The sequence below is a fragment of the Anarhichas minor genome, unplaced genomic scaffold (assembly GCF_050575085.1).
Source record: "Anarhichas minor isolate MPS153535 unplaced genomic scaffold, ASM5057508v1 ptg000010l, whole genome shotgun sequence".
NCBI lineage: Eukaryota > Metazoa > Chordata > Actinopteri > Perciformes > Anarhichadidae > Anarhichas > Anarhichas minor.
The window spans coordinates 7,700,675-7,728,427 of NW_027466456.1; the positions used below are offsets into that span (position 1 = coordinate 7,700,675).

The window sequence follows — 27,753 nt, forward strand, 5'->3', positions numbered from 1 at the left end:
TAAGTGAGTTTTTTTTTAGTTTTTTTTATCAGTGCAGTGCTGAATCAATATGTGAGGCCAGCTGGTTGCTAATAATGGTGCACAGCATCCAGGCCTGTCTCTGGACCGACCAGCTGTCTGTCTAACTGAGTCACGTGTGACTCAGTTAGATTTTTATCTGCCCTGTCCTATCAGCAGTTTTGACTTGACCGTGTGTTTTGGGAAGTGAGTAACTGGAATAATGATGCATTTTTTCGAAACGGAGACTGTATGGGGTGCCACCAGGGAGGAGAAGTCCGTTATCACTGCTGCCGAGTGTATTTTTATGCAGCAGAAGGTTAGATATCCAGGGCTCAATGCAACAAAAGAGGCACAAACTAAAACATGTGGACAAGTAGACATCTGTTAGCTTTTAAAACTTGTTGAACAAAGGAAATGCTTGCATCATGAAAGATGAGTTATGAAACGTTATTGTTTTTGAGTTTAATCCTTTTGCTACATGGCAAAGAACAGAGTTGACTTCATTTTGTTTCTTTTTCGTTCCTGTAATTAGAAACGGATTCTTCTCCACTTTCACATATGGAAGAATTTACCTCCGGTCAGACCTCAAGCAGGGCGATTACTGCGAAGTCATTTTCAGCGTCTACATCACTCCCACGCTCATGCTCGCTCATAAGCAAGAGGGTCGAGTGTTCACATTGTGCATCGCAGTGTAGACTCTACTTATGATGCATATGTTCAACGCTGTGGATCATTAGACTGCCCTGCAAGTCCAGCTCTACTGATTAACCGGAATGCTGTGTGCATGTGATAGTGTGTGTGTGTGTGTGTTGTACTGGGTGGCATGAAAGTGTGTGTGACCCTGGGTCATATTATGTTTGAGTGCTTCCTGATGTACTCTGGATGTATGTTTGTGATTTGAGATGAAAAAAGATTAAATGAAGTTGTGCTTGAGGCTGCAGAGTAGATATCAGACTGTATATCTCTGCACAATAATCTGAATACAATGGAGATAATAAAGCACTGGGTTTCAGTTTAATAGTCCTCCCTGGTGTTGGGAACTAATTAATTGCAACATTTTCTCTGGAAGTAAATCTCTCCACATTGTTCATTATTTTGCAATAATGTGGCCCAAAAATAGACCTTTAGCCAGAAAAGCTGTATGTGGAATGCAGATTATTCAAAGTACCAAACGGAGATAAAAAGTGAAACACAGTTCAGTGGAACACACAGTGCTATGGAGCAGAACAAAACAAAATGAAATGGAACTGGCCACAAGCTGTAACTTGCAGGCATGGTGCATCCATCTATCATCTGTCTCCAGACCCTCTGACTCAGTTCTGGAGCCTTCACTCTCAGAACTACTGCTGCGTTTAGATGCATTTTAATAAGTGCAGCGTTGGTCCCTTGATGTGCATCAGTCTGTCAGTCTTTGGTTCCAGTGGGCTGATAGAGAAAAATGGGGGTAGGGGGGGTGGAGAGATTTTCCCCTCCATCAGCAGAGATCTGGTCCCTTTTGGCAGACACACTGCCACTCTGCTGTTCACTCCCGTGTGTGTGTGCGTGTGTGTGTGCGTGTGCGCTTCTCTTCACACAGTCTACCTCTGGTGGTTTCTTCCTGACGAGTTCCATTCAAGGCCTTATATATGGAGCATAGAATGCTATTTATAGATATATATACGTATAACAAAATGAAGGAATTTCCTCTTTGGAAAATAATGTTTTATTGGTTGTTTTTTTTAGGTTGGTGGAAAATGTCTGTGTGTGTGTGTGTCCTCAAGCTACAGTGGAGGTCTTCAGGCCCAGGTCACACATTTCGAGGCGATGAGGTCATCGTTTACAGTGCTGAACTGACTGCTGTGTTGCTGGCAGATTGAATGGGCCCCAACCTGAAACCATGTGGGAAAGCCGCTGTCCTACTTTAGTTCATTGTACCACTTTTCTCTCTTCTATATTGTATTGTATTCTCCTCTGTGAATTTTTCCTCCTTTTGTCTTGAGAATAATGCAGGTAAAGGAGAGATCGCGGTTAATTCTTTCTGCAGTTTGAACACATAAGGCCTCTGCCTGCAGAACAGCTCACCAGCCATGAATGAATGTGTTGTTTATGAACTGGTCCAACGGGTTGATCCTCTGTTGCAAGGTTCTTTTGGTTTCTCCGTTTTCTTTTGCCAGTCGTTGAGCCTATTTATTAACGTCTCTGAGCCCTGCTGCAGGTGGATGAAACATTGCAGGCAATATGTTGAAAGTTATGTTAATCACAGGGAAGCACGGATCAAGTTTTCCTCGTCCAAGTGTATTTATCAGAAGACTGTTATTAAACTAATATTTACTTATTTTTTTAATATATATATATATATATATATATATATATATATATATATGTTTGAGAATTACTAGATTTAATAAGCCATATGAAGCACCATCCATGCTCTTTACAAAATACAATTTGGAAGCAAATTGACAACTTTAGAACTGTTGAAGTTAAGAGATACTTAAAGTTACTACAAGAAAGTATCTTTATCATTAAGAATAACTATATAGAAATATCCAATCCTCCGGCTGATCGTCCCGTTTACTTATGTAGGTCGTATATTAAAACGAGACTGTTTCATAACCAGTAAAAAGTTCCTCACAGTAACGTTAATAACGGGGTTAACATTTGCGCAGCATAGCATTAATTGCATTATAAGAAAGGAGTGTATTGTCAGTCAAATAGTTTGTTTGTGATAAAAGCTTGACTTAAAGTTTCAGGATCCTCCAAAGATATAAAATAAAAGAAGCTGTTTTCTGACATTATCGAGGTTTCTGGCTCATACATAAACATGAAAAGCTTTTGATAGAAAGTTGATGTTATTAAAGACGTGAGATAATACAAAGCCTTTTAATTAAAGCCTCCTAGTTGTTGCAGATTCCTGTTTAACTCCTCTAAGTGCCCAGCCTCCTCCATGCCACTTTGTCTCACCACTTCAGACAGGAAGTTCCTATCATCCGGAACCCTTTTTTAACAGGAAGTAGCTACGACATGGGAAGTAGCAGCAGTGGTTCTCTCTGCTGTTAGCTTAGGGCTTTGAGGGGTGTGGATACCACCAAAGTATTGTATTGTTGTTCAGGAAGTGCCGAAGAGTAGCTGACCATTCTGTCTGCTGAGCCATTGTTTATCTCTTTACATATTGGTTGCACCTCTGTATTACTCAGTTATATTTGGTCAGGCTGGGTGGCATTGTGTACGAGTCTGGGAAAAGCTGGCATTACTGAGTTTGAGTCACTGCGTCATGCACACATGTCATTCATTTCACACACACACACGCAATATTACAAAGGCCTTACTGTAATCACACCAGTCCGAATCATAATGAAGAGTGGAATATGCTGTCCCTTACAGGCCAAATACATCTGACATGTAGCAGCATGCCCCCAGGCCACTTCAGGGTCTATTCATGGTCCTCTGACCACACCACAAGCTGAGGTTTGACGTGGTCCCCATCTAGACATGGGTGGAGCTGCTTGAAATGCCTCCAATCTGGTAAAACACCAGACCACAAGAGGAGCAGAACTGGTGCTAGAACACTTTATTCTAACTTTTCCAACCTCTTACCTCAGACATCTTCATTACTTTACCTTGTATTATGTATGCATACAGGGGGGTAGACCAATAATTTAGACGTTTCATAAAACTCTATTTAAATGTTGGGTTTGCCCAAGCAAAGATGTTCTCATTCCAGACAGACAAAACGTGTGAGAGCACATAAATACCTTCTCTCTTTTTTTTTTTTTTTTTTTTTTTTTTTTTTTTTTAGATGCAAACTGCTACCGGACAGTACGCAAAATACTTATGTTTGTCTTTCCCGCCATTTGGTTTGCACTGAGAAGTCTCTGTGACCGAGTGCGACGGTCACATATAAGGCTAGTTGTATTGTAAAATTGCAAATGCCAGTAATTTTAGACGCATGTCAAATACAAAATGCTTTACAGAGTTACAGCTAAATGCAGCAGAAAAGTTATAATTTTGACAGACTATATTAGTGGACAGTTGCGTAGTTCATGTTGCCATTGCATATTGCAGCCTTATGTGCAGTAGTGGAGTCAGTTATCAGTTGTGACACTGCACATGATGTGTACTCTTGATGTTGAAACTCTGTGTGGTTTGTGATGTTCAGACTAAACACGTCTTAAAAATGAGGATTGCGGAAATTCTCGCACTAGTTTAACAAGTCACAAAGTAGGCCGTATGCTCCAGTTTCCTACTGGGCTCAACATGGACTGTGATCTGCACCATATGTGATGTGTACAAAAGGATTCCCTCATGACCATGTCGGTCTGTTCTGTATGCGGAAACTGTTCTTGTTTGTCAATTCTATTAATATTTGCTTCTGTGTCCAAAGTTAGTGCATGGAAGTTTGTGATCTGCTTTCCAGCCTTTGCTAATAACGACCATCTATTACAATCGATCATTGCATACTGAAGCAATTTAAAAAGAATTCCACTATTTTCCACTATGCTGGCATCCAAGACAAGCTGGTTTGTTTTCCACTGTAGTTTATTTTCCGCTGTGTAGCTGTCATGTGATAACGGGCCTAATACTTTAAAAACAAGTTTTGTTGTATTTAATGAATGTCATCATTTACTGTCTTCTATATGTACGTCTTTAATTAATTAGGGCTGCGGCTAACAAATGTCATCAATCTGTTGAATATAAAGTAATAAAAAATTACAATTTCTCAGAGCCCAAAGTAACGACATCATGCTTGTTTTGTCCAGCCAACAGTCCAAAACAAAAAGGTTTTGAATTTACAACGATATATAAAGCCGTGAATCACACATTTGTGACTAGAACGAGTAAATATTTGGCAAAAATGCCCGATAATTGAATTGTTGTTTTTTGTTTTTTGATCAGTTAAGATCCTTGTTGGCAAATCATTGGCAGTGTGAAAGTGTCATCCAGTATCTCTACACCCTGCAAGTCATTTCCCTTAAGACGGAGCGCATAGAAGTATTATTTGTTTCTGACCTTCATGCAGTTCAGTATAACCACACTCACTGGAACATTCAGCGTGTATTGAAACGAAGCAGCAGCCCCTCTGAGCGCTATCGACGACGTTATTGTTCGTCAAAGAATCCATTCTTTGTTAACGACTCGGTTGAGTTAAGCTCGGCGGGTTTAAGTGTAGTTTGTGGGATAGAGTGGCGGCTTGAGGCACAAGCCGAGCATAGAGGAGGAACTGTGTAGAGACGCGGTGGCATTCTATCGCTGCCAACATCATGTGCTCTTACCAAAGCCTTTTCTCACATTCAGGACAACAAACAGTGATTATTTTTGCCCCAGTATTGCGGCTACCAGTGATTATACAGTTTATAATATTGTTGCTTGGTTCTCCAGTTTATCTGTAATTGAAAAGCATATCAACTTGAATTGGGCTTAAAGAACACGATTAATATATTTGTCTGTAGCTGAGTGAAGTGGAGGTTGATGAATGTTTGCCTGCCGTTGCCCTCGGTGTATGTGGGAACTCTCTTTGTGACGGTTGGACTATTTAGACTCCCTTTGTGAGTGTGTGCTGTAGTGAGGTGTCGGTGTCGGGGGGACTTGGCAGCGCCTGTGGAAACGTTAAACTGAAGCTCTTTTGAGCAGCTCACTTTAAAGGACGCCGCAGTGCCTGTGTCATCGCAATAAGGTCTAGTACCCGAGCACCAGCTGTACGTTTTTACTGATTACAAAAGAGGCATGTTGAAACTATGCAAAGAAATGTCTTTAAAACTCTGAGGCTGTCAGATCAACACAGAAGTGACGGCTCCGAGTGTAGAAAGTTGTGTCCGAGGAGTCAACAGCACATCTAATTTGTTTTTTCCAGGAACATCTAATCTTGTACACAACGTCAGGCCGTTTCCTCACGCAGATTTTTATTTTTTTTTAAATTTGTTTGCAGATTTACACAAGACCAAACATAACTACGTAATTTATGCTTTCTCGTCTCTCCCCACTTGCTTGTTGAGACGAACAAGTCATAAACTGCACTGTTTTAGGGGCACTCCCCTAGTTCGGTTTGTAAGGAGAAGTGTGAGTGAGTGAGTGAGTGAGTGTGTGTGTGTGAGTGGGTGAAAGGGCTGAATGGGGATGTGAGACTTCATTCGGGTAAGTCTGGCTCTATTGAAGTGGAAATCTACAGGGGAGTGGGCTGCCAGATAAGCCGGCTCACCACAGAGAGGAATCAGTTAAGATCGAATTGTACGTCATGAAACGATCGCTGGATATGCAGACCCACACCTGCTGAGCCTTCCAGCCAATCAGATCGTTCTGCTCATGGGCAAGTTTGAATACGAATAATGCAGTGACATGTTTAGCATTCCCTCCGTGGTGCAGCGGCCTGGGCCTCGCAGACATTTCCCAGGGTTTCTGTGCTCTTGGCTGCAAGGTTTGTGGAGTCGGGGTGATCAGAGCAGCACTGGTCACAGTGGGCAGTGTTGAGCAGTGAGACACTTTGGAGCATCAGTGCCAAAACACACTTGCTGACCCTCAAACCTGGAACAGAAATGATGGCATAGTACTCAGTTGGTTGAATTTGTGTACACACACACACACACGCATACAAAAGGAAAGAAAGCGAGAGAGTGAGTGTGTGTGTGTGTGAGAGCCCAGTGGGTGGGTGGGTAAGAGTCTTGTCTGAGCAAGTCCAGGTGAGGCTGAAGATGTATAATTCTGGTCACGGATAAGAGACAACTGAGCATCTATTGCATCATCCATCAACAGGCAACAACTCTTACCACATACTCCCCCAGGTCTCAAAACTAATTTATATCTAATTGTAGTGCACTGGAAAATCAAAGAGCGTGTGAATGCGAAACTTCCAGGTCTACTGAAACAGCATGAATTAAAATAGGTCAAACGGTTCATCCTAAGGAATCTCAATCAGCCCCTGTAGGTGTGTGCTTGTGCCCCCGAAGTCCAATCGGCCTCAGCACCACTGTATCAAATTCACCCTGCAACTGCTTTGGAAGATACAATGTGGCTCCTATTTAACATGCACTGAGTCAACTTCTCCTTGTGTGTGTGTGTGTGTGTGTGTGTGTGTGTGTGTGTGTGTGTGTGTGTGTGTGTGTGACCGTGTGCATCATGATGAAAAGAGAGTGCTATTCTGTTGCCGTATCAATGCAGTGAACGGGGCCCCTCAGTGAGGCCTGGTAGCTGGGCTCTGCGGGCCCCTGGCTGGGTTAGCGTTAGTCTGAAGCCTGGAGAGAAACCCACGTCCTGTTTCTGTCTCTCACACGGCTCTACAGAAGACCTGCTGTCCCAACCTCATTTATCATCACCGACCTATGCTCTCTGTCTCTTTCTCTCTCACACACACACACACACACGGGGAAAGTTTTTGACGGAGGAAAGAGATTGATGGGAAGAGAGTTAGAGGAGGGCAAGAGGGGACGAGTTGCAAACGCTTGCCCCTCCTAAGACCCCCAAAATGCACGCACACATATAAATTCCCACCCCCGTCTGCCATCTCAGCTGCTGTTTAAAAACAAGATGTAACCCCTTGACTATCTAGTTCCTTTATTCTTATTATTGTTGTTGACTTCAGTAAGGGTCCAAACAATCAGCAGGAAGACATACAAAATGTTTGGGGACAGTGGTGGATGCAGCTATAAAAGAAAACGGGCAGTCAAGACTTGAAATCATAAAATCAATCATGATCTGGTCTCCAGACACAACTCTCTAAGCTGTCATCCCGCTCCCTTCTCATTTTTTGAATTGTTAACTTCTACATATAAACCAGTTAAGTCATGGGTTTATTTGACGAAATGTTGAAGAAACGCATCCAAAGTGATGTTGCATTAATCTTGAGGAGTTGTTGGTTGATGTTTTTGTTTTTGACTTCATACGCTGACACTTAACTTTGTGTTTCTGTCTTCTTCTGTTGTCTCTGTCAGGCCTTTGGGAACGCCAAGACGGCCCACAACAACAACTCCAGCCGCTTTGGTAAATTCATCCAGGTGAATTACCTGGAAAGTGGAGTAGTCAGAGGGTGAGTAACAGCGGGTGCATGCGTTTGTATTTTTGTGTGTGTTTCTTTTGCTACCAACCACCTCTCAACAAGGCCCCAGACCAGGTTTAATCAAGCCATGTTACCTTAATCTGCAGTGAAACACCATTCAGGGACATGTAAACCATGGTTTCTGTATCCTCTTCCTGTAGCGCGTCAGGGTCTTCCACTTCTCTATAGCCTGATAGCTTCCTCTTCACTATTTTTTTTGGTCGGTCATGTGGATCCTCCTCTGTGCTGTGTGTGTGTGTGTGTGTGGACTGAAACTTTCAACCACCAGCATGTTGTCCTTCCTTTATCTCAGCAGTCAGACTCTGTTCGGGAGCTGTATCAGAGTCTGGTCAGCTGTGTTACTTCCTCATCAAGAGAAGGGAACAGCTGCTCAATACAGTGTCTTTAAAAAAACAGACAACATGTCATGTACAATATCCAGACTGCAGGCTAATGGGATAAGATTTCTAACACAAGCGTTTCATACTAGAAATAGAATTTGATTTGAAACATGGCGAAAGCTGCTCAGCTCCACAGTAAGTGGGCATCCCCAACATGATTATCTCCTAATGGCACCCGGTCTCATCGTGCTCTATTGAATTGCTTACCCGGAGAAAGGTCTGTAATCCAATCAGTAGAGTTGATCTTAGCTGGCTGATGTTTTTCTGTTCGACAAAGTGAACCGTCTTAGACAAGGAAATGCTAAAAAAAAACATAAATGTAGTCGACCTAAAACACCTTTCCGTAGTTCACCATCACCGTATACGTGCTGCTTCACACCAGTAAAGTATCGGAGCAGCATCACCGCTCAGCTCTGTGGTAGTAACAAAGGCTGCCTGTCTATCTCTCCATCTCCAGTGGCAGCCATTCAGACAGTCAATAGAGGAGATTAACAAAGGGAAGGCTGCTGTTCTGCTACGCTCTGCCTTGTGAGTGGACCCACTAACTGACAGACGGGGATGGTGTTTTTCTCTCTGTCGCTCTCTGAGTCTTTGGGGGTCTCTGGCTGACTAATCTCTCTCACTGGGAGCAGAGCAATGAAAAGAAAAGGGAGGAGGTGTGCCGGTGAAAGATGTCTGAGCATGAACATGTACTGTATGTATTTTTAGATATTTGGTATGTACTGGCATGCTGACAGATGTGCTGTATAGCCAGTATGTTGGCCTGTACTTTTCTGAAAAGAGGCTCCTGTCAACATTCCTGTAGGTGCGCGCTGTTCTCCATTAGATCAGCTCCTATGAAGAGACGAGGACTCATTTTAGGGAGCTGTAACAGTCTCATACTGTCCCCAGCCCTTAATGTTCAGAACCCCCTCTGAAAATACGTTTACAAACGTACTGTAACAGGCATACGTCATAATGTAGATATGACAGCCGATGAGTACAACTGCCACATTTTCTGGAATGCATCCTGGAATGGGTTGAGGTGTGAGACAGGTTCACGGAATCAAATTACCTCCACATGTACAGAAACATTTGAAATACAGGACACGTGTACAAGCAGTTCAGAGGCCTAGTTTTGGGGTATTTCATAGATAGATGTTCATAGATCATCATTGCGTGTTAAAAGGGAATGAAAATGAATATTTTCCCATCGTAAGTTGAGCTCAAATAGTGTTTTCGGGTGTGACCGTGACATTGACACCTACAACAAATCCCACAGCAACATCTATTATAATATCTGTTAAAAGTTTTTTTTGCCATAGAAGTTGCAGTGCAGACTATTCTGAGAAAAACAGAACTCAAACCAGCAGATATGTGGAGTCGATCTCTGAAGCTGGTCTCAGTTAAGCTGTCTATAGTTGTGGCTGCAGCTTTAGCAGATGAACACAACTGTTTCTCTCACAGCAGGGCTCTATTCTTGGTGTGCCGTGAGGACCGGCGTCAGTGTTGTTTTTGCCTGGCCAAAGAAGAAACAACTGTTGCTTATAAAATCTGATTTAGACAACTTTACGGCCTTGGCCTGATGCGGTGCGTAAATACCGCTGCTTTTAGTGCACATCTCATGGCTGCAGTGGTCTGAAAGCATACCTCTACCCCCGCAGTAGCCTTTGTCTCCATATCCATCTAGAGTATACAATAAAATAAAATAAATGAATGCCAAAGCTGTCTGTTCGGCGATGTGTGTGTGTTGCTATGTGATGTGCTACAATCCATCTGACCATATCTGAACGCTTTGTTCACTCTTTGATTGTTCCGACCATCTGTCCCAACTTCCCCTCATGCTCCTCCCCTCATTTTTTTATTACCAGCCCACTTTCACATATGACCTGAAAACACACACACACACACACACACACACACACGGACGGACAGAGCTAAGTGACCTTTTGTGTTAAGTGATTCATCCTCTTTGTTTTTCTTCTTCCCCTTTTGTCTTCGTCCTCGTCCTCTCTGTCTTGCAGGGCTGTGGTGGAGAAGTATCTGCTGGAGAAGTCTCGTCTGGTCTCCAGAGAGAAGAACGAGAGGTGAGGAGGGACGGGAGGGGTCTCGACCCTTCACCCCCACTGACCGTAATGGGGCCCTCTGTACAAACACGGGTAGCCTCTGATGGTCGGATATGAAGTTCAGCCGAAGGCTCCCGTCTTTGACTTTGGATGTCCATCTGCCTAAACACTTACACACCCACATATGTCTACTCAAATATTCAGGTGCTCTAGACTGTGATTTTGGCGACCTGAGTTCCTGGTAATGTACTAGCCTTAGCTGCGTGTCCATAGTGAACTTAATCATTTTACCCAATCATTTGTGGACACTTCGTAGGACTTTGAATGGAGCAATGATGGATCGCATTGATATAGTTTGGTGACGTGACCTTCAGTGAGTTTGGGTCGTGTGAGTTAAGGTTAACTGTGCCGTACAAACAGGAAAAGAAACTTTCACTTTCCTATCCTCACTCACTCGCCGCTCACTCTTCCTTCAAGCCAGGCGAGCCTTTGTTACTCACCGTGACATTCACTAGTAACTCGACCGCATGTCGGTTGCTACTTGTGTGAGTAATATGCAAATAGATATTTGGGCTTTGGTTATTGTGAAGAACAGTCGGAGTGTGAAAATCCTCCACTGTCTTTTACATTGAAGTAGTTTATATTACTGAGGAATGAGTCAAAAGAAGAAACTGAGCAGATTTTTGATCTGCTCCTGTTAAACTGTTCCATCAATGAAACAAATGACAAGCCTGACTTTAATACGAATCTTTCCATAGTGACTACAGATACAGCAAGGCTTTAACCACGGTGTGCTATTGATTCAACACAGGAAGGCCTTTTCTAACTACACAAGTCATGTTTTATGATGTCCTTTTTAGATTCATACTGATAGAGATACAGACGAGCACTCTAGTCTTTAAAACCACAACCTGTCACTGAGCAGCTCAGCTTAAGCAGTTGATGCCTTGTGTATAAAAGTGTACTGTAGCTGTTGTAAGTGAGAAGAGCGTTACACATTCACGTTTCCTGTCCACATTTTCCCCGGGTAGTTTTGGAAAATGTAGTCCAGCCTCCGTATCCTCAGCCGCATAGTGTACTGTTAACCACCGAGCCCACGGTTGCTGTTGACGGTGCATCTTTCCTGTCTAGTCAGGTTGCGACTCCACTGTGTGATGTAATTGTTTCTTAGCGATACGTGTGGAAACTCATTACTCCTGTGTACTTTTACAACAACGCTTTGTTGCCTATCCCCCAACCTGCCCACTGATAGCATGAGTGGAAAACTAATATCTATCCAGCCATTGTCTTCTTTCTATTAGCTTTTTACAACGTGCTCACTTTTGGTTCATCATCCCCCTGATTGTGCCCATAATAAATATCCACTGATAACCGCTCGCCAGGTAATAAAACAAACAAATGATGTAGGCATAAAATAATTAATTTATCCTTTTGAAGAGCAGTTTAAAAATACATTTTCTTGTCGTAATAACTTGGTGCGAGTGCAGTTTGTGTGTAGTACAGGCTTCAAGAAAGATGTGTGTTTTTACAGGAACTACCACGTGTTTTACTACCTGTTGTTGGGAGCTTCAGAGGAGGAGAGGAAGGAGTTCAAGCTACTGCCGCCTGAAGACTACTTCTACCTCAAGCAGGTACAGTACTGCTCCCCTGTCCCATTACATCCAGCAGTTTGTTGTCTTTACATTCGATATAAACAGCACTTCATTCACTGTTGTTCTACCTTGTTCTATCGGCTCAACCTTTGTAAATAACCTTTCGGATTGGGTTAAGGAAGTATAACCTGTTGTTGTGGGTGATTGGACCTTTAAGGAAACACTGTAATTCACTTCCAGCTGACCCTGTATTCACGAAGACTGTCAAGCTTCTGAATAAGCTGCTGTATACACTTCCAGCTTACTGTGCACTGCATCTTAATGAAGCAGTCTTTGTTCTCCTCTTCATTTACCTCTTTCCTTCACCTGTCTCTCCATGCTGTGCTCTCATCTCTATGCACCCCCGCTAACTATACGTCTTGTCTTGTAGCAAAACTTCAAGATAGAAGATGAGGAAGACCTGCGACATGACTTCGAAAGGCTGCAGCAGGCAATGGAGATGGTCGGCTTCCTTCCTGCCACCAAGAAACAGTAAGTGAATCATGTTCATGTGTTATGTGTAATGCAGAAAAGAGACATAATGTTCTTCCAGACATGTTGAAGGGATTGTTTTGCAAATCTACCCTTAAGCGTTTTTCCACTCAGTCCTGAAAACTGAGGTTATTGTGGTCTGAGCGTTGACTCACATTACCAAAAATATAAATGACAACAAAGAGACTGTTTAGAGCACCAACACCACAATAATAGCTGCATCTAATTGGCTAATGTATCTGGTTATTAGAAACAGTGTGTGGATGCAGCCCCATACAATGCTTCCATTCTGTTCACTAGTTATTGATCATAAATAGAACAGCATGTGAAGCACCGTTCCTGCATTTGTCATGCGACTGCATTGTCACTTTCGGCTTACGCAATTTCTGTGACTGTGTTGCAGGATCTTTTCAGTGCTTTCGGCCATCTTGTATCTGGGCAACGTGACCTACAGGAGTAACTCGACGGGCCGAGACGAGGGTTTGGATGTGGGACCGCCAGAGGTCCTGGCTACGCTGTCTGACCTGCTGAAGGTAACGTATGCGTTTCTTTCTTTTGTGACTCCATTCTTTACTTGTCTGTGACTGTCAGCATTAACCTGTGTGGGTTCCCTCTCAGGTTAAAGAGGAGCTGCTGGTGGAGGCGCTGACGAAGAGGAAAACGGTGACGGTCAACGACAAGCTGATCCTCTCCTACAGCCACTCTGAGGTAGGCACCAGCCATGAAGACATCTCTGTCACCTGTTATCACTATTATAGTGTCCAGCCGTACACTAATTCGGGGCCTTGTGCGTCTGCGTCTTCCTTCCTTACTGATACCACACAAACAGTAGATCTCTTCTTCATGTCACTCCTTTAATGTTCTCCCTTTCTCTGCTTTCTTTTCTAAATAAAGCCCTCATTTAGACTTCTGTTCTACTATATTCTGTTTCCAAAGCACACTATGACATGCAGTGGTGGGAGTAACTAAGTACATTAGCTCAAGTACTGTACTATAGTACTGTTTGCTGCTACTTGTACTTCCACTACATCTCAGAGGAAATATTTCCTCTTTTAAATTAATTATGATGTAATATTATAGATTTAGATTTCTCTGGGGGATATTCACAAGCTACCCAGCAGTATATGAAGTAAATAAATTCAATGCATCACTAATATAATATAATATACTAATATATTAATAATACTGTTATTTTAAAATGGGCCGCAAATGCAAGACTCGTGACAGATAATTTCTCCACTGTGGTATTGCTACTTTTACTTTAGTACTTCTACCACCACTGATAAAATGGCACCTTTGCAGCCGTTCTTTTAGGTTTATTGAAGTTTTTGTTTGCCTCTTTCTCCCGTCAGGCTATCACGGCCAGAGACTCCATGGCCAAATCTCTGTACAGCGCCTTGTTTGACTGGATCGTCCTCCGCATCAATCACGCACTGCTTAACAAGAAAGATATGGAGGAATCTGTTCCAGTAAGACACACACACACACACACACACACACACAGCAGCAGCACACAAATAGTGCAAATTAAAGATTCCCTCTGCTTACATACTTGAAGGAACTTCATTTTGATGCTACAGAAGAACACTCTACGTCATTAAATGCTATAAATATTGTTGTATTTGGATGGTATGCATTCCCCTTCCTTCTCCTCACTGGTGTTCGGTTGGTCCTCTTTTCCAGTGTTTGTCCATCGGTGTCCTGGACATTTTTGGGTTTGAGGACTTTGAGACCAACAGCTTTGAGCAGTTCTGCATCAACTATGCAAACGAGCAGCTGCAGTATTACTTCAACCATCACATCTTCAATCTGGAGCAGGTGAGTGGTTGCGTTTTGTTTGCCTTCCCTCAAATCTTTCTACATGACGCACCTAACAACTCCCCATCAGAAGATTCCAAACGTACGATTCTCTTCCCTGCTCTGTGTTTATAATAATGACTACTTGCATGGTGACTCATCCAAACATTTTCTCTCTGAAGAGAGAAAAGGTTACACGCTAGTTCATGCTAGTTTATCCTATCCTTCACAGCAACAGGAATACGAAGTTTAATTTACTGTCAAAATATTTAGTTATTTAGCCAAACTTGACTAAAACGGTATACTTCTGCATATTTAGCCAACACGTATAAGAATTACATCTGTTCTGTATTTCATTTTATTTGAGACCAAAAGTTTAAATAATTCAGGTCATAAGCTTATTATTGAAATTGTCAAACTTCTTAACGTGACTTTATTTCATCGAGGAGATTATTCACAAAAATGTTCTGTTCTGCCTCAACCAGGAGGAGTACCAAGCAGAGGGAATCACCTGGCACAACATCGACTACACAGACAATGTGGGCTGTATCCATCTGATCAGCAAGAAGCCCACTGGCCTGCTTTACCTGCTGGATGAGGAGAGCAAGTAAGAACAGCTACAGACGAATTCGCACCATTGCAATCGTGTCTCGTGGCTGAGAGTAGGAATGAACTTTAGTTTCATTCAGTTGAAGCTGTATATATATAACAAACAAAAAATCTTCACCTATTTCTATTAATCTTCGTTCCCCTTTTCCTCTCTCTCTGTGCTGTGCTCCAGCTTTCCCCATGCCACAGATGAGACATTACTAGCCAAATTCAAGCAACAGCACCAGGGGAACAATTACTTTGTCCCCACACCAGTCATGGAGCCTGCCTTTGTCATTCGACACTTTGCTGGGAAAGTTAAATATCAAATCAAGGTAAGGAGGGCGGACAGAGAAGACGAGGTAACACAAGCAAAAGGGTTTAAACTTTCCCTATTTACACTTGAATGTGACGAGACCGATGCGTTCGTGTGCTGATGGTGCCGTTTTTTTAACGTTCTTGGATAATTTGCCCTCCCCAGGATTTCCGTGAGAAGAACACAGACCACATGCGTCCAGACATCGTGGCGTTGCTACGGAGTAGTGACCGCGCCTATGTGCGGCAACTCATCGGCATGGACCCGGTGGCCATGTTTCGATGGGGCATCCTGCGCGCCACCATCAGAGGCATTGCTGCTTTTAATGAAGCTGGCCGCTCCTGGGCCGCCAAAACTTCAGGTACATTATTGGTGTGACAGTGTCAGCCCGTCCTATTATTCAGACTAATATTCATAGAACACAAAAGTTCAGTGGTTTCTTTATAGGTAGATGTATTATAGTACATTTACAAATGTTTCACACACTAGCTGCCTTCTCTCCACTTATGCATCTTATACCACAGCTTCAGAGCAATGCAGTTTCTCTGCTCTGTAATTAGCCTCGCAGGTCAGCACAGAGAGGAAAATGGAGAAATGTGAGGCTCGAGGAGCTTAAGATATTTGCCGTGCAATTCTCAATCCTCCAGACTATTTTGGGGTCCTCGGGCATAGCCCATTGACGTAGGAGCCTTTTTATGTGGCTTAACAAGATTAAATAAGATTAATACGAAAAACAAAACAACAAAAACTGTATAACTCCGTTAGAAAGCCTTCTCGTGATGAATACATTGTTTCACTTGTTGATAAATCCATATTAATTGTGTTTTTTTGGTTTTAGGTGTTGTCCGTCCAATCTCCAGAACTCCTTTAGGGGAGCTTCAGCGATCCAATGCCCCGATAGACCGAATGTACAAGTAAGTAACGTACATAATTAAATATAAGGCTTTCAAACTTGTCTGGTCTGTGTTGGGTTTGGACTGGTTTTCCAACTGTCAGGTCTGTTTCCTCTGGAGGAATCTGTCTGCTATAGTACCTGTGGACATATTTCCTTGTTGAAGGTGAAGGAAATGATTCAAATGGTTGGTGAACTGTGGACCTCTACCGACACGTAGAATCAGTCTTTTTTTTTTTTTTTTAACGTCACCCTGACAGATGAATCCTCCTTCACCTCAGCTCACTCACCCATATCCTCTCCACCTCTTGGTGACCCCACTGTGTGCGGTTCTCTCCTCTCCCCTTCCACAGACGAGCGTCTATGCTCGATTTCTACTTTGATCACTCAGAGGAGCGCCCTCTAGAGGCCTTTGAAGACATCTTTGCTAGCTATGAGAGTAAGAAGTAAGTGAATTTGGTGGACAGGAAAAAGGAATGAAGAAATGAGGCCATGCAGGAATGAAATGTGTTTTGGGTAATAGAAACCGGTTTGCTCCATTTTCAGAGTTTGCTCCCATCTGACAAAACATCTTTTTTTTAGCTATTTAATAGAGTTGAATCCAAACCAATGAATAAAAATGGTTTTTATCTCAGATGGTCCAGCTTGTGATGAATTTCAGTACTCTGATATAACGCAGTAGTACAGCACAGTTGCCCTTTACCTTGCATTCCCTCTCTTCCCTCGCCATCTTTTACTGTAGCTGTGATAATCTCGCTCCTTCCTCACGTTTATTATTCTAGCTATAGAGCATAGGAAGGTCTTTGTACGGGCCCGCTCTGATTAGCCACCCGGATTACTTGCATCAGCTGTGGAGCTTAGGAAGCACACAAGCATGCATACGCATACAGTGGCCCCAAGACTAATGGACTAAAATAATTAGGGGAGCTTTCTCAAAATGGAACCAAACGATGGAGAATATTTTTAGAGCGTCTGGCCCTCTGAATCTTGACCCTATACCGCCTGCTTTTAGATCTAAAAATACTGGGATCTGCAAACACGGAGGTGTAGAAGGTCAAATTCATTGTGACTCATTTGCAGTATAATGTTGCCCATTCCTTCACTGCCTGACCTCTGTTTTCATGGTAAGTATAGAAACGTATTGCATGGACGAGCCCTGGGACACAGAAAAGATTCCATATTAACCTGACCAGACCCAGTGCCCAGGACCATGAATCAAACAGTCTCACCAATAACAACTTACAGTCACACAGCCAGTAACAACCCCAGCATGGAAACAGACTGCCAAGCACACCGAACGTCAGCTCAGCTCTGCATGTTAACTACCACAGTGGCAGAGATAGGGTGTGAATACAGCCCCTACGTGCCCCAATCTCCCTCTCTCTCTCTCATTGTCTGTTTTTCTGTTCTTAAAAGGGATATGGCAGCATGGTTGGGTGGTCTAGAGTGTCTTGTGGTTTCCATGTAGTGGGAGACTACATTTTGTGGCTTATTTGTCATGGATGAGCAGAGCATCAAGTTCCTCTTGCTATCAGACCCCCAGCTATGCTGCAGTCAGTGTGTGCTCTTGTCTTTGGTAACTGCGGCGGTGTGTTTTCTTCTAAGGTGTCCTGAAAGTGGTGTTCTGTCACGCCCCACTTTATGTTTTTTTTTTTTTTTTTCCTTTCCTTCCTCCTTTTGTCGGTTTTTCCAATCTTTTTCCCCTCCCTCCTCCTCCTCCCCGTACTCCCCCTATCATTCCCTCTCCACACTGGGTGTGTGTGGTGTGATCAGAGACATGCATGCAGAGATCATCAGCTCCATTAAGAACTTGCCGTTGGATGGTGAGGACCCTCGCAAGCTGCTGCAGTCCTGGGGTCGCCTCCGCTTCCCTCGACACGTCCTCCAGTGAGTCTGCAGACAGACCTGGCGTCAGCTCTTCTCCAGATCAACCCAGTCTAGTTAACTCAGGCAGAACATGCTCCTATTAAAGCTTTGTTTCCCGCCAAGAACAATGTAGACTATTCTCAACTCATTTTGACCAACCCTGTTTAAACCAGTTTAACATAACCAGCCATACATAGTTATAGCTGTCACATTTATACCCACTATTCCCTTATTTTGGGATCCAATCTAATGCAAACATCACACACACTCCTGCTTCATCGGTAGACATTACACTATTTGCTCTGTTCGTAGACGCTACCTAGTTTTCATGGAGGCTAAAGCTGAAATGCCTCGAATACCTTCGTTCATTTCTGCATGAGCATCATCAGAAGACTGTGCTGGCATGTGAGGTATGTCCGAGCGGCATGTCAGAATGTTACAGAAAGTTCTGCAGCCTGAACATGAATTTAGAGCCTGTTATGTGCTGAGGACAGCAAGAGAGCATGTCTGTCTGTGTATGTTGAGCCTCTGCTGAGCCGATTGTTTAGTGTTACATCCCATCTCCTGCAGCAAACTCCCTCCTCCTCTCTGTCATCCTCACCCTCTCACTCATTCAAGCCATCATTCATCCCGTCTTCCAGGTGTAACCCTGGACGTCATCACTGACTGCGCATGAAGAAGTCAACCTTCCGTACTAACCCGGCTTCACACGTTCCCATCTGTCACGCCTTAAATGCTCCAGTCCCTCTAACTCGCTCTGCATCTTCTTTCTCCCCTTTTCACAGGAAAAGCAAGAACACCAAACAGAGGCAGGTCATCCCCAAGGTAAACCTGAGTAACGACTGAAGACCCCAAATTTTAGGGGCGGATAAGGAGAACATACTGTTAAAGTCGTTTGATGTGATTTAATCAGTTTAAACCATCATTGTATTGGAATTCTATTGATTGTGTTTGAGTAGGGAATTCATTTACTGTATTACTGCTGTGCAGAGTTTGCTGGATTCTCGGTCTCTGAAGTTCATTGTGAGCCTGACGCTGCATGATCGCACCACCAAGTCTCTGCTCCACCTGCACAAGAAGAAGAAGCCCCCCAGCATCAGTGCCCAGTTCCAGGTAACATCCCCTACAACAGTAGGCACGTTACACACACAAACCAGCCAAACACACCCTCCAGCAGCAAGTCCTGAACATTCATCAAACCCCTTTCTGTGCTTCCCTCAGACCTCTCTGACCAAACTCTTGGAGACTCTGAACAGAGCAGAGCCTTTCTTCATTCGTTGCATCCGCTCCAATGCTGAGAAGGTAAGACTTTGGTATTATTAGTCATTTGTAATTTGTTCTTTAATATCTTCTGTTCAAATCCTTGGTCTCTTTATGAATACTGAAGTTGTTCTTCCAGCATGAAGACACTATAACAGAGGAAATGTTGTAAACTGTTGCAGTGTAATCACACTTCATAAACCTCTGTGAAATGAGCGTCTTTGCTCTTTTGCATAATTATTATTTTTAAACCGAAATCAAAACAATATGATAATTATTGAATTTGTAACTATGTATATCGAAATAGTAAGAGAATAAGTGAATGTGCTTCTTGTGTCCTTGCATATGAGCAGAAGGAGATGTATCTGGATGAGGCCTTGGTGGTTCAGCAGCTGCGATACACAGGAATGCTGGAAACTGTTCGCATTAGGAGGTCAGGCTACGGAGCCAAGTACACATTCCAGGTACAGTAAAGTTCCTCCTCTAGGATTTGAACCACAAAAGTCTATTTGTTTCTTATTTGTATCATCTTTGTTGTCCTGTCCCTGCAGGAGTTCATAGAGCAGTTCAGAGTTTTGCTGCCAAAGAATGCCGCCGCCTCTAAAGAGGACATCTCAGCGCTGCTTGAGAAGAAGATGGGCCTGGACCCCACCACGTACCAGATAGGCAAAACTAAGGTACACCACTAAACTCCTGTCATTGCTTCAGAGCTTTATTCTTTCAGTACACCTTATAAACCCCCTTTTTTGTCCGCGTTTGCACCAGCTCCCTTCTGTGCATGTAAATTCTGGTGTGTTCTCTTTGTTCAGGTGTTCCTAAAGGAGCTGGAGCGACAGCAGCTGCAGGACACGCTCCACAAGGATGTAATGCATAAGATCATCTTCCTTCAGCGCTGGTTCAGAGGTCGCCTGCAGAGGAAAGAGTTTCTGGACATGAGACAAGCAGCCATCTTGATTCAGGTAAACACAGATTCTTTGGGGCAGTCATGTCAGTTTTGTATGTTGTGTTCCCATTTTGATATTTAGGAGAACAATATAGTATGATACTGAGCCTGTCCTGTTGTCTGTCCTGCTTAGTGTTCATGGCGCAGGTACTGCAAAGAGGAGCGCAGGCGACAGGCAGCCACTCTGATCCAGGCTGTGTGGAGAGGGTACAGACAAAGATCAGAGAACCACCGCCAAAGACAAGGCGCTACCAAAATACAAGCCCTGGTCAGAGGACACTCGGCACGCAGAAGGTAACAGTTCAGAACAAGTCAGCTGCACCACAGATGGACGGGCGATGCTGTCGATTTTTGCGGGCTGTCACATTGATGTTTTCTGTATTACAGGTGCCACTCCATGCGTGAGGAAAAACAGAGAGAGGAGGAGGAAAAAGAAGCTTTGAAGAGGGCAGAAGAAGAGGAAAGAAGGAAGAGGGAAGAAGAGGAGGAGGCACAGAGAAGAGCAGAGGAGGAGGAAGAAAGGAGGAGGATGGAGGAAGAAGCAGCAAGGAGAAAGGCAGAAGAGGAGGAAGCGAGGAGGAGAGCAGAGGAAGAAGAGGCCGCCAGGAAAGCACAGGAAGCACAGAAAATGAGAGAAGAGGTGGAGAAAAGACTGGCAAGTGAGCCTCAAACAAGAGAAGATCCAGATATAGAGCTGGTCACAGAAGAGATGCTGGATGACATCCTCCCCGTCCAGGAGGAGGAGAGAGGAGAGGAGGAAGGAGGCGTTAATACAAGCTCACATACAGAGGAGGACCAGGGCAAAGATGAAGAGCTGGAGGATGAAGATGAGGAATTGGATTTGGAGACAAACGGTACCCTGGCTGAGGCTGGAACTCAGCTGGACGAGAAAGAAGATGATGAGGATTTAGGACAGTCGGATTCAAAACTGCCCTTTGGTGGGGTCACCTCCAACGCACTTACATCTCCAGGTGAGGCTCCCAGCAATACCTCCGCACCTTCCAATGAAAAGAGAGAAGAAGCTCCAGCTATTAGCAGGGGCCAGACATCCAGGAGCCTGGAGAAGAGAGAGCAGAGGAGACGAAGAGGGCTGGAGCACAACCAGAGAGAGACTGAACGGGCCGCCTCCTCTTCGTCCACCTCAGCCAGCAGCAAGGATCAAACGTCCCCGCCAAAGAGCAAAAATCAGGAGCCCGCGAAGCTAAAAGAGCGGGCGGACAGCAAGGAGCTGGACCAGTACACCTTTGTGGCTTGGAAAATGAAAGAAGACAAAGGCGGGAAGAAGGAGGCAAAACCGTCTCCTCCTTCTGTCGGTCCTGTTCGTCCCACTTCGTTACCCCTGCACACCGCTGACACTGACAGAAACGGTTTAGGGGATGGTGTCGGAGCAACAAACCTGCAACGCCGTCCAGGGGCGATTAAGGAGAAGCCGGAGAAGTGGAAGGGGAGGAGGAGTAATGGAGAATACCCTGACAGCACCAGCCCTTCTCCACCTCACAACAGGGAGAAGGAAAAGAGGAAAAAGCAAATGCTGTAGGTCTTCTGTTCTGGTCATATTCTCTAATATGTCTCTAACAAATAGCATCTTTCTGAAAACATTTTTTTTTTATTGTTCTTCTGCAGGAGTGAAACAGCCTTCTCATCAGTTGACAGTTTGTCTCCAGGATTGGAAGGTGCTGGTGCTTTTTCAGCCAGAGAGGTATTTTAAATGTTCACCTGTTGTTATGGAATTCAAATTAAAATATAAACTTTTGATCGCTGACCTTTTGCGTTCTAAAAATCTATCCTGACTGGCAAACAGACTCTGGTCCAGTTATTTTGCATATACATCATCACTTGTAAATTGTTTTCTGTTCGGCAGATGATTTCCCCCTCAGACGGTCATGCCGACGGCTCAAAGGGAAGCTCCATCAGAAGGAAACACCAAGAGGGCTCTGGTCACCAAGACTCGGCGCTCTCCATCCCGTCCACACCGGACAGGTACTGAACTGCACTGGACTGGCCTGTACACGAGTGGTTGGGTGGAGGGATGCAGCAGGGTTGCTATTAAATGCGAAAATAAAACCGTTTCTTTGAAAAGGAGGTGATTGAGAGGAGTGAAGCAAAGGATAATGTGTCCAATAGGTGACTTTGTTTATAGTATTTGAAATAGAAATCTGTAGGGTTTCAGTGCGGAGACAAATAAATTATAATGAAAACTGAACAGGAAATGATCCTCTGTTTAATCTTAACCCAAGTCTGCTTGAGTCGGATTGCTCCTTGGAAAACTCTTTGACTTGTGTAATCCAAGCATCCCCAGCTCGCTCTGTGGTCTTGCACATTGACAGCCGGAAATTCCCGATAACTTTATTTACTCTGAATGGATTTATATGCCAGAAATGAACACTTAAGGCTCAGTCATGAGGCCAGAGTTTTATCTGTCGGAGGCATCGGGTTGACTGCTTTGTTTTTAATTTGTGTTGTTGCTGTGGCGACAGTGCTGGAGCAGACCTTGGATATGTGGCACTTAAGAAACACACTCTTTCGGGATAATTCAGTTTTGATGGTATTTTTTAAAACAGGGCCTCTTCTAGGGAGTTACACAGAGGGGTTACAAACTTTTTATTAGAAATGAGTTGTGAGATATGACATTGTGGATCCACACAATATCTGTGAATAGTTGTTACAGCTTCCTGTTTTTCTGTGTCCTGCAGGTCAGGTGGTTTCTTCAGCAAGATTTTGAAAAAACGTCCGCATAAGGAGGCCCAGACTCCCGACAACGGGGAGTTGACGCTTGCTCAGATTCTCAATGAGGGGCCAACCGGAGGGGAAGGTAACTAATACAAGCTGTTCAGTTTGTCCTCGTCAAGTTTCATAAGAATGATAGGATTTACTAGAGCAGGGATATTAACTTCATTCCTTTAAGTTCTTTGGTATGTTTTTGGGGTGCCACTTTCCCAAAGCTGGTAAAAAGGAAAAAATGATCCAACAGATTATATTTCATTATAAATAAAAGATATTTGGTAGTCTAATCTATTTTATCGCCCAGCCCATACTGCTGGACTACTCGGTGAGAAATGTAAAGAAAACACAGGTGTATTATCTCTAATATTCTCAGGCCTTCACTTATCCTGCTGCTTGCTTTCTGAGAAAACACTGACCCGTGCAGGATCACGCTCAGTGCAAACACAATAACTTCATTCTGAGAAAAGAGAAGTAGTCTATGTAAGATTCATTCACCTTTGCCTCCCTGCAATAGATATTACTTTGCGATGATAAGTATAATCCCTCCCTTTCAGCCCCAGCGTCTGGACATCTATCTCGGCCTCTTTCCCAGCCACATGGTGAACGTGCTGGTAAAGCTTTAGGCCGCAACCCCACCATAAAGATCAGTCGTGCCACGCGGGTCTCTGAGCAGTGGAACGCCTCGCTGGATCGGGAAATCACCAACGCCAATGAGCTGCGGCACCTCGATGAGTTTCTGGGCAACCAGGTGAGTGAAAATCAAAGAAGATGTTTACTTAATGTAGGAGGCCATTTTATTACCTACTTTTATTACTTATTTGTTTTTTGTTTGTTTTGACCCTCATAGGTCAATGATTTCCGCTCCAGGGGGAAGTCGCTGTCAGCCACAGAGGCCATCTTTGTAACAGCCACCATGCAGTTCAGAGACACTATCAAAGCCATGTATTCTCTCCCAGTGAGTGTTTTTCTGCAGGCGCATAACACACACATAATACGTACTGATCGGAGTTCTTCCTCACCGGCCTCCCCTCTTCCTCCTTCTGTCTCCTGTCCCCTGTACTTTACCAGAAATCCACCATTGGCTACAAAGGTCTGATGACGGGCTACCAGAACAAAGTCATCCACCTGGCGGGCGACAAGCAGAAAGGAGAAGTCCAACTCGTGGTCAATCTCTTCCAATCGGTTCTGGATGGCTTCATCAGAGGAGAGATGAAGAAGGAGGAGGCTGAGCCTGCAAAGGTGCAAACACTCAACTTCATTATCGTTCCGTCTAATTAGTCCAAATGTGAAAAAGGTAATGCATTCATGATTATGCTCTCTGTGTGTTTTTCAGCCTGCTAAAGCGAGGAAGAAGAGGAGGAAAAAAAGTAAAAGTGTAAGTCTGCAGTTATCTGTTTTAATTTATTCAAAAATGATTTTTAATTTAATGTCGAATATGGTTTCTAATTGAGTGACTGTCTGTCTTGATAGATGGAGAGCCCCCTGGATCATGTCTTCGTCAACTATCAGGTCAACATTATGCAGTCATGTGACCAGTGCAGTTCTTACATCTGGGGCATGGAGAAGGCCTACATGTGCAGCTGTGAGTTAACGATCAAAACTCTTTTTCTTCTTTTTATGTTTTATTTGTGATCAAATATTAAGAAAACATCTTGCAGCATATTGTAAAGAAACACGTCCTGCCCTAAATCTTTTTTTTTTTTTGTTTTTTTTTTATCTTTTCTTACAGATTGTAAAATGGTTTGTCACAAGAAATGCCTCTGCAAAATAGTGACTGACTGCTCCACCTTCTGTGTCAAAAAGGTGGGTCTTTATTTTGAGACATGACAGGCCTGGATTAATGACGTGCTTATGATAAATAAGGGCTGGGACTAACACAGTAAAGACTCTGTTCCACTAGGCTCAAGCATATTTTCTCATAAAGTCTGAAACATGGCAGACTTTATCTCTGACTATTACAGCACTGGCTAGTTAAATTTAAGCACCTCATTTTAACAAGCAGTCTTATATCTTTGTTCACAACAGGGTTTACAATTTACTAGCCAGTACAGAAATGGATGCCTTTGTGGACAAACATATTAACGATCATATTTTCAGAAAGACAAAAGATGAAAGTAACCTTCTATGACAGATTATGACAAAGACAGCTAGTGGAACAGCAGCACACTGAGAAGTGGGGCGGGAGCTTGGCCATCTATATTGTACATGATAAACATTCTAACAAAGGACACGGTCTCACCAGCTTCCTTTATCTTGATTCTACTTAAACATCAGATTGTGCACTTTACTGTCGTGAGGAAGGTGTGATTCCCGTGGATGTTGTGGATAGATTGTGGACTGGATACGTAGACATTTTACCGACTGCTGCTGTCTGTCTGAATCCACAGAGTGACGAGGAGTCTGGCGGTCTGCACTTCGGTGTGCGCGTGTGTCACCTGGTCAGCGACAAGAACCCAGTGCCCATGGTGCTGCAGATGATGCTGGAGCACGTGGAGATGAACGGCCTCTACACCGAGGGCATCTACCGCAAGTCTGGCTCTGCCAATCGCATGAAAGAGCTGCACCAGCGACTTGAGACCGGTTCGACTCCTTCTATTTGACATTTATAGCTAACTGATAAAGACTTTGTCATGGCTCCTTTTATTGACTTTTTTTTTTTCTGTTGTTACGTTGGTGATGTGTTTAGACCCCCACCTGGTCTGCCTCGAAGACTATCCCATCCACACAGTGACGGGCCTGGTGAAACAGTGGTTGAGGGAGCTGCCAGATCCACTCATGACCTTCACTCATTACAGTGACTTCCTGCATGCAGTGGGTGAGGAGGAGCACCTTCCCCACCAGGGGGCAGCATTTCCCTATAGACCATCTGTGTGTGCTGGCCGGTTTCCTTATTTGCTGCTGGGTTGTAGACTGTTTTAAGTTGTTTATGACAGTGTTTTTGACACTGGCTAATAATTAGGTGAAACTAAGATGTATCAGTCATGATTAAAACTAAATAAAATAGAGTGAGAGCTATAAGTGTTCATGATGCCTTTTCTCCTCTAGAACTGCCAGAGAAGCAGGAGCAGCTTCAGGCTGTGTACAAAATGCTGGAAGAGCTTCCTATGGGAAGCTTCAACACATTGGAGAGACTCGTCTTCCACCTCGTCAGGTAGGATTTCTCTCATTGTGGTCTTCTTAATGTGAACGTGACATAACGCCTTTTTAATAGATTTTCTTCGGCTCATTTTGTCACTCATCACGAACATGTTCATAGTTATAACTTATTATACAGCATGTACGTGCAACTAGACGAAATGCTAATACCTAATGAATTCTGCTGCAGGGTGTGTAAAGAGGAGGCTCACAACCGCATGTCTCCTAACTCGTTGGCCATAGTTTTTGCCCCGTGTGTCCTGCGCTGCCCAGACAGCGCTGACCCGCTGCTCAGCATGAAGGATGTCGCCAAAACCACCACGTGAGAAAAATAACAAAATCGGTCTTATTCCCCTTTTCCACGATATCTATTAGTCCTCCATTCTGTAGTGCATTGTTAATTAGTTAACAGCTCTAAATCCGCACAAATACCGTCTGACGTCCCGTTTCCCTCCTCCCCCTGTAGGTGCATAGAGATGATCATCAACGAGCAGATCAGACGCTACAATGAGAAGATGGAGGAGATCGAGCAGCTGGAGTATGCGGAGGCTCTAGCTGTTAACCAGCTCAAACTCAAGAGACAGAACACGGTGAGGAACGAGCCCTGCGTCGCTCTGGATCACCTTTTTGTTGTGATTTAGTCTGGTCTCTCCATACCATGGTTTCAAATTGTTGCTCAGCCTCGTGCCTGGATGTAAAGGAATGATATGGGTAACACAGCCAATGTTCCTTGTCTCTCTTTAGCACTACTGGCATTTACCTCTCAGGTTCTCAGCTCCTAACAAAGGAGTGGTGGTATGTATCATCGAGCTCTCCTAGTACAGTAGATCTAGCGGTTGTAGTGTGTAGTAGTGTGCCACGTAGAAGGCACCTGTGCATGGCATGCTAGATGTGGGTGATGCTCTGGCTGTTTTTTAAAAAACAACAAAAAAAACTCTTCCTTACTAACTGTTAGTAGTTTGCATGTTGCTGTTTGTTATTCTTGTTCTCTTTATGAGAGGACAAGATGGTTCTGGGTTGGTTTCGCGATAATACTTCTTTTGTTGTCTTAATGGAAGACAATAGCCTGACTTGCAAAGCTTGATGGTTCATGCATAATGCATTTTTTCTTTGTGCTATTCCTGTGTTTTCCCATCTTATTTTAAGACTATAAAGCTCTGAAAGTCGTGTAAAATGTGTTTTTGTATTGTGGTGGTGTGTCTTTAACTTTCATCATAGTCAAAGAAGCTGTTTGCATCCTGTGTGTAAACGCCTTACACCAGTTCTGTGTGAACAGGTGTTTACTGGCTGCTATTGTATCACAGCATTTTAGTGATTGTGCTGCAGGAATTCTATGCAGATGCATTAATCCACCCTCTTCTCTTCTCCTCACTAACAAAGTTTCAGATTTGGGTGAAAAGCTATATCTATTGTGTAATTATTATATGAATGATGCAATTTATATGATAATATAACATTAATGGACATTGTTGGGTTGGTTGAGGTGTCAGCGTGTCATGTTCTGTGTTCTGCAGGTGCATGAGAAGGTCAGCTCTGATCTCCGCGTGGTCCCCGAGGACGAGCCTGTGGACTCCGACACAGAGGCTGAGAACAACCTGATGGAACGCATCAAGTCCATCAAAGAGGAGAAGTGAGGATGCTGTCTGTATTATTTCTCT

At 43.7% G+C, this 27,753-nt stretch overlaps 1 protein-coding gene and 1 long non-coding RNA gene across 6 annotated transcripts in view; one reads left to right on the plus strand and one right to left on the minus strand.

Moving 5' to 3' along the window:
• LOC142946571 (myosin IXB) overlaps positions 1 to 27,753 on the plus strand; it is a 49,470-nt gene that overhangs the window by 19,297 nt on the left and 2,420 nt on the right. For 2 of the 5 annotated variants that reach the window (XM_076087979.1, XM_076087975.1), the window contains exons 5-41: positions 7,902 to 7,996; positions 10,410 to 10,472; positions 11,983 to 12,082; positions 12,474 to 12,574; positions 12,978 to 13,107; positions 13,193 to 13,282; positions 13,927 to 14,043; positions 14,258 to 14,392; positions 14,857 to 14,978; positions 15,153 to 15,294; positions 15,441 to 15,636; positions 16,114 to 16,189; positions 17,941 to 18,054; positions 18,819 to 18,858; positions 19,024 to 19,146; positions 19,255 to 19,335; positions 19,647 to 19,757; positions 19,845 to 19,970; positions 20,103 to 20,252; positions 20,370 to 20,530; positions 20,624 to 21,769; positions 21,860 to 21,935; positions 22,098 to 22,216; positions 22,930 to 23,048; positions 23,515 to 23,708; positions 23,808 to 23,915; positions 24,029 to 24,199; positions 24,294 to 24,335; positions 24,431 to 24,542; positions 24,690 to 24,763; positions 25,348 to 25,540; positions 25,647 to 25,775; positions 26,006 to 26,111; positions 26,286 to 26,417; positions 26,562 to 26,685; positions 26,840 to 26,890; positions 27,610 to 27,725. In XM_076087979.1, coding sequence (XP_075944094.1) covers positions 7,902 to 7,996; positions 10,410 to 10,472; positions 11,983 to 12,082; positions 12,474 to 12,574; positions 12,978 to 13,107; positions 13,193 to 13,282; positions 13,927 to 14,043; positions 14,258 to 14,392; positions 14,857 to 14,978; positions 15,153 to 15,294; positions 15,441 to 15,636; positions 16,114 to 16,189; positions 17,941 to 18,054; positions 18,819 to 18,858; positions 19,024 to 19,146; positions 19,255 to 19,335; positions 19,647 to 19,757; positions 19,845 to 19,970; positions 20,103 to 20,252; positions 20,370 to 20,530; positions 20,624 to 21,769; positions 21,860 to 21,935; positions 22,098 to 22,216; positions 22,930 to 23,048; positions 23,515 to 23,708; positions 23,808 to 23,915; positions 24,029 to 24,199; positions 24,294 to 24,335; positions 24,431 to 24,542; positions 24,690 to 24,763; positions 25,348 to 25,540; positions 25,647 to 25,775; positions 26,006 to 26,111; positions 26,286 to 26,417; positions 26,562 to 26,685; positions 26,840 to 26,890; positions 27,610 to 27,725 — 5,285 coding nt within the window. Of the gene's footprint in view, positions 1 to 7,901; positions 7,997 to 10,409; positions 10,473 to 11,982; positions 12,083 to 12,473; positions 12,575 to 12,977; positions 13,108 to 13,192; positions 13,283 to 13,926; positions 14,044 to 14,257; positions 14,393 to 14,856; positions 14,979 to 15,152; positions 15,295 to 15,440; positions 15,637 to 16,113; positions 16,190 to 16,520; positions 16,614 to 17,940; positions 18,055 to 18,818; positions 18,859 to 19,023; positions 19,147 to 19,254; positions 19,336 to 19,646; positions 19,758 to 19,844; positions 19,971 to 20,102; positions 20,253 to 20,369; positions 20,531 to 20,623; positions 21,770 to 21,859; positions 21,936 to 22,097; positions 22,217 to 22,929; positions 23,049 to 23,514; positions 23,709 to 23,807; positions 23,916 to 24,028; positions 24,200 to 24,293; positions 24,336 to 24,430; positions 24,543 to 24,689; positions 24,764 to 25,347; positions 25,541 to 25,646; positions 25,776 to 26,005; positions 26,112 to 26,285; positions 26,418 to 26,561; positions 26,686 to 26,839; positions 26,891 to 27,609; positions 27,726 to 27,753 lie in introns of all 5 variants that reach the window. The other 3 variants (XM_076087980.1, XM_076087978.1, XM_076087977.1) reach the window with 3 other exon arrangements.
• On the minus strand, positions 16,894 to 19,882 carry LOC142946572 (uncharacterized). Its single transcript, XR_012953090.1, has 3 exons — positions 19,006 to 19,882; positions 18,733 to 18,808; positions 16,894 to 18,060 (listed from the first exon to the last, which is right to left on the minus strand). It is a non-coding gene; the product is annotated as an uncharacterized LOC142946572 (long non-coding RNA).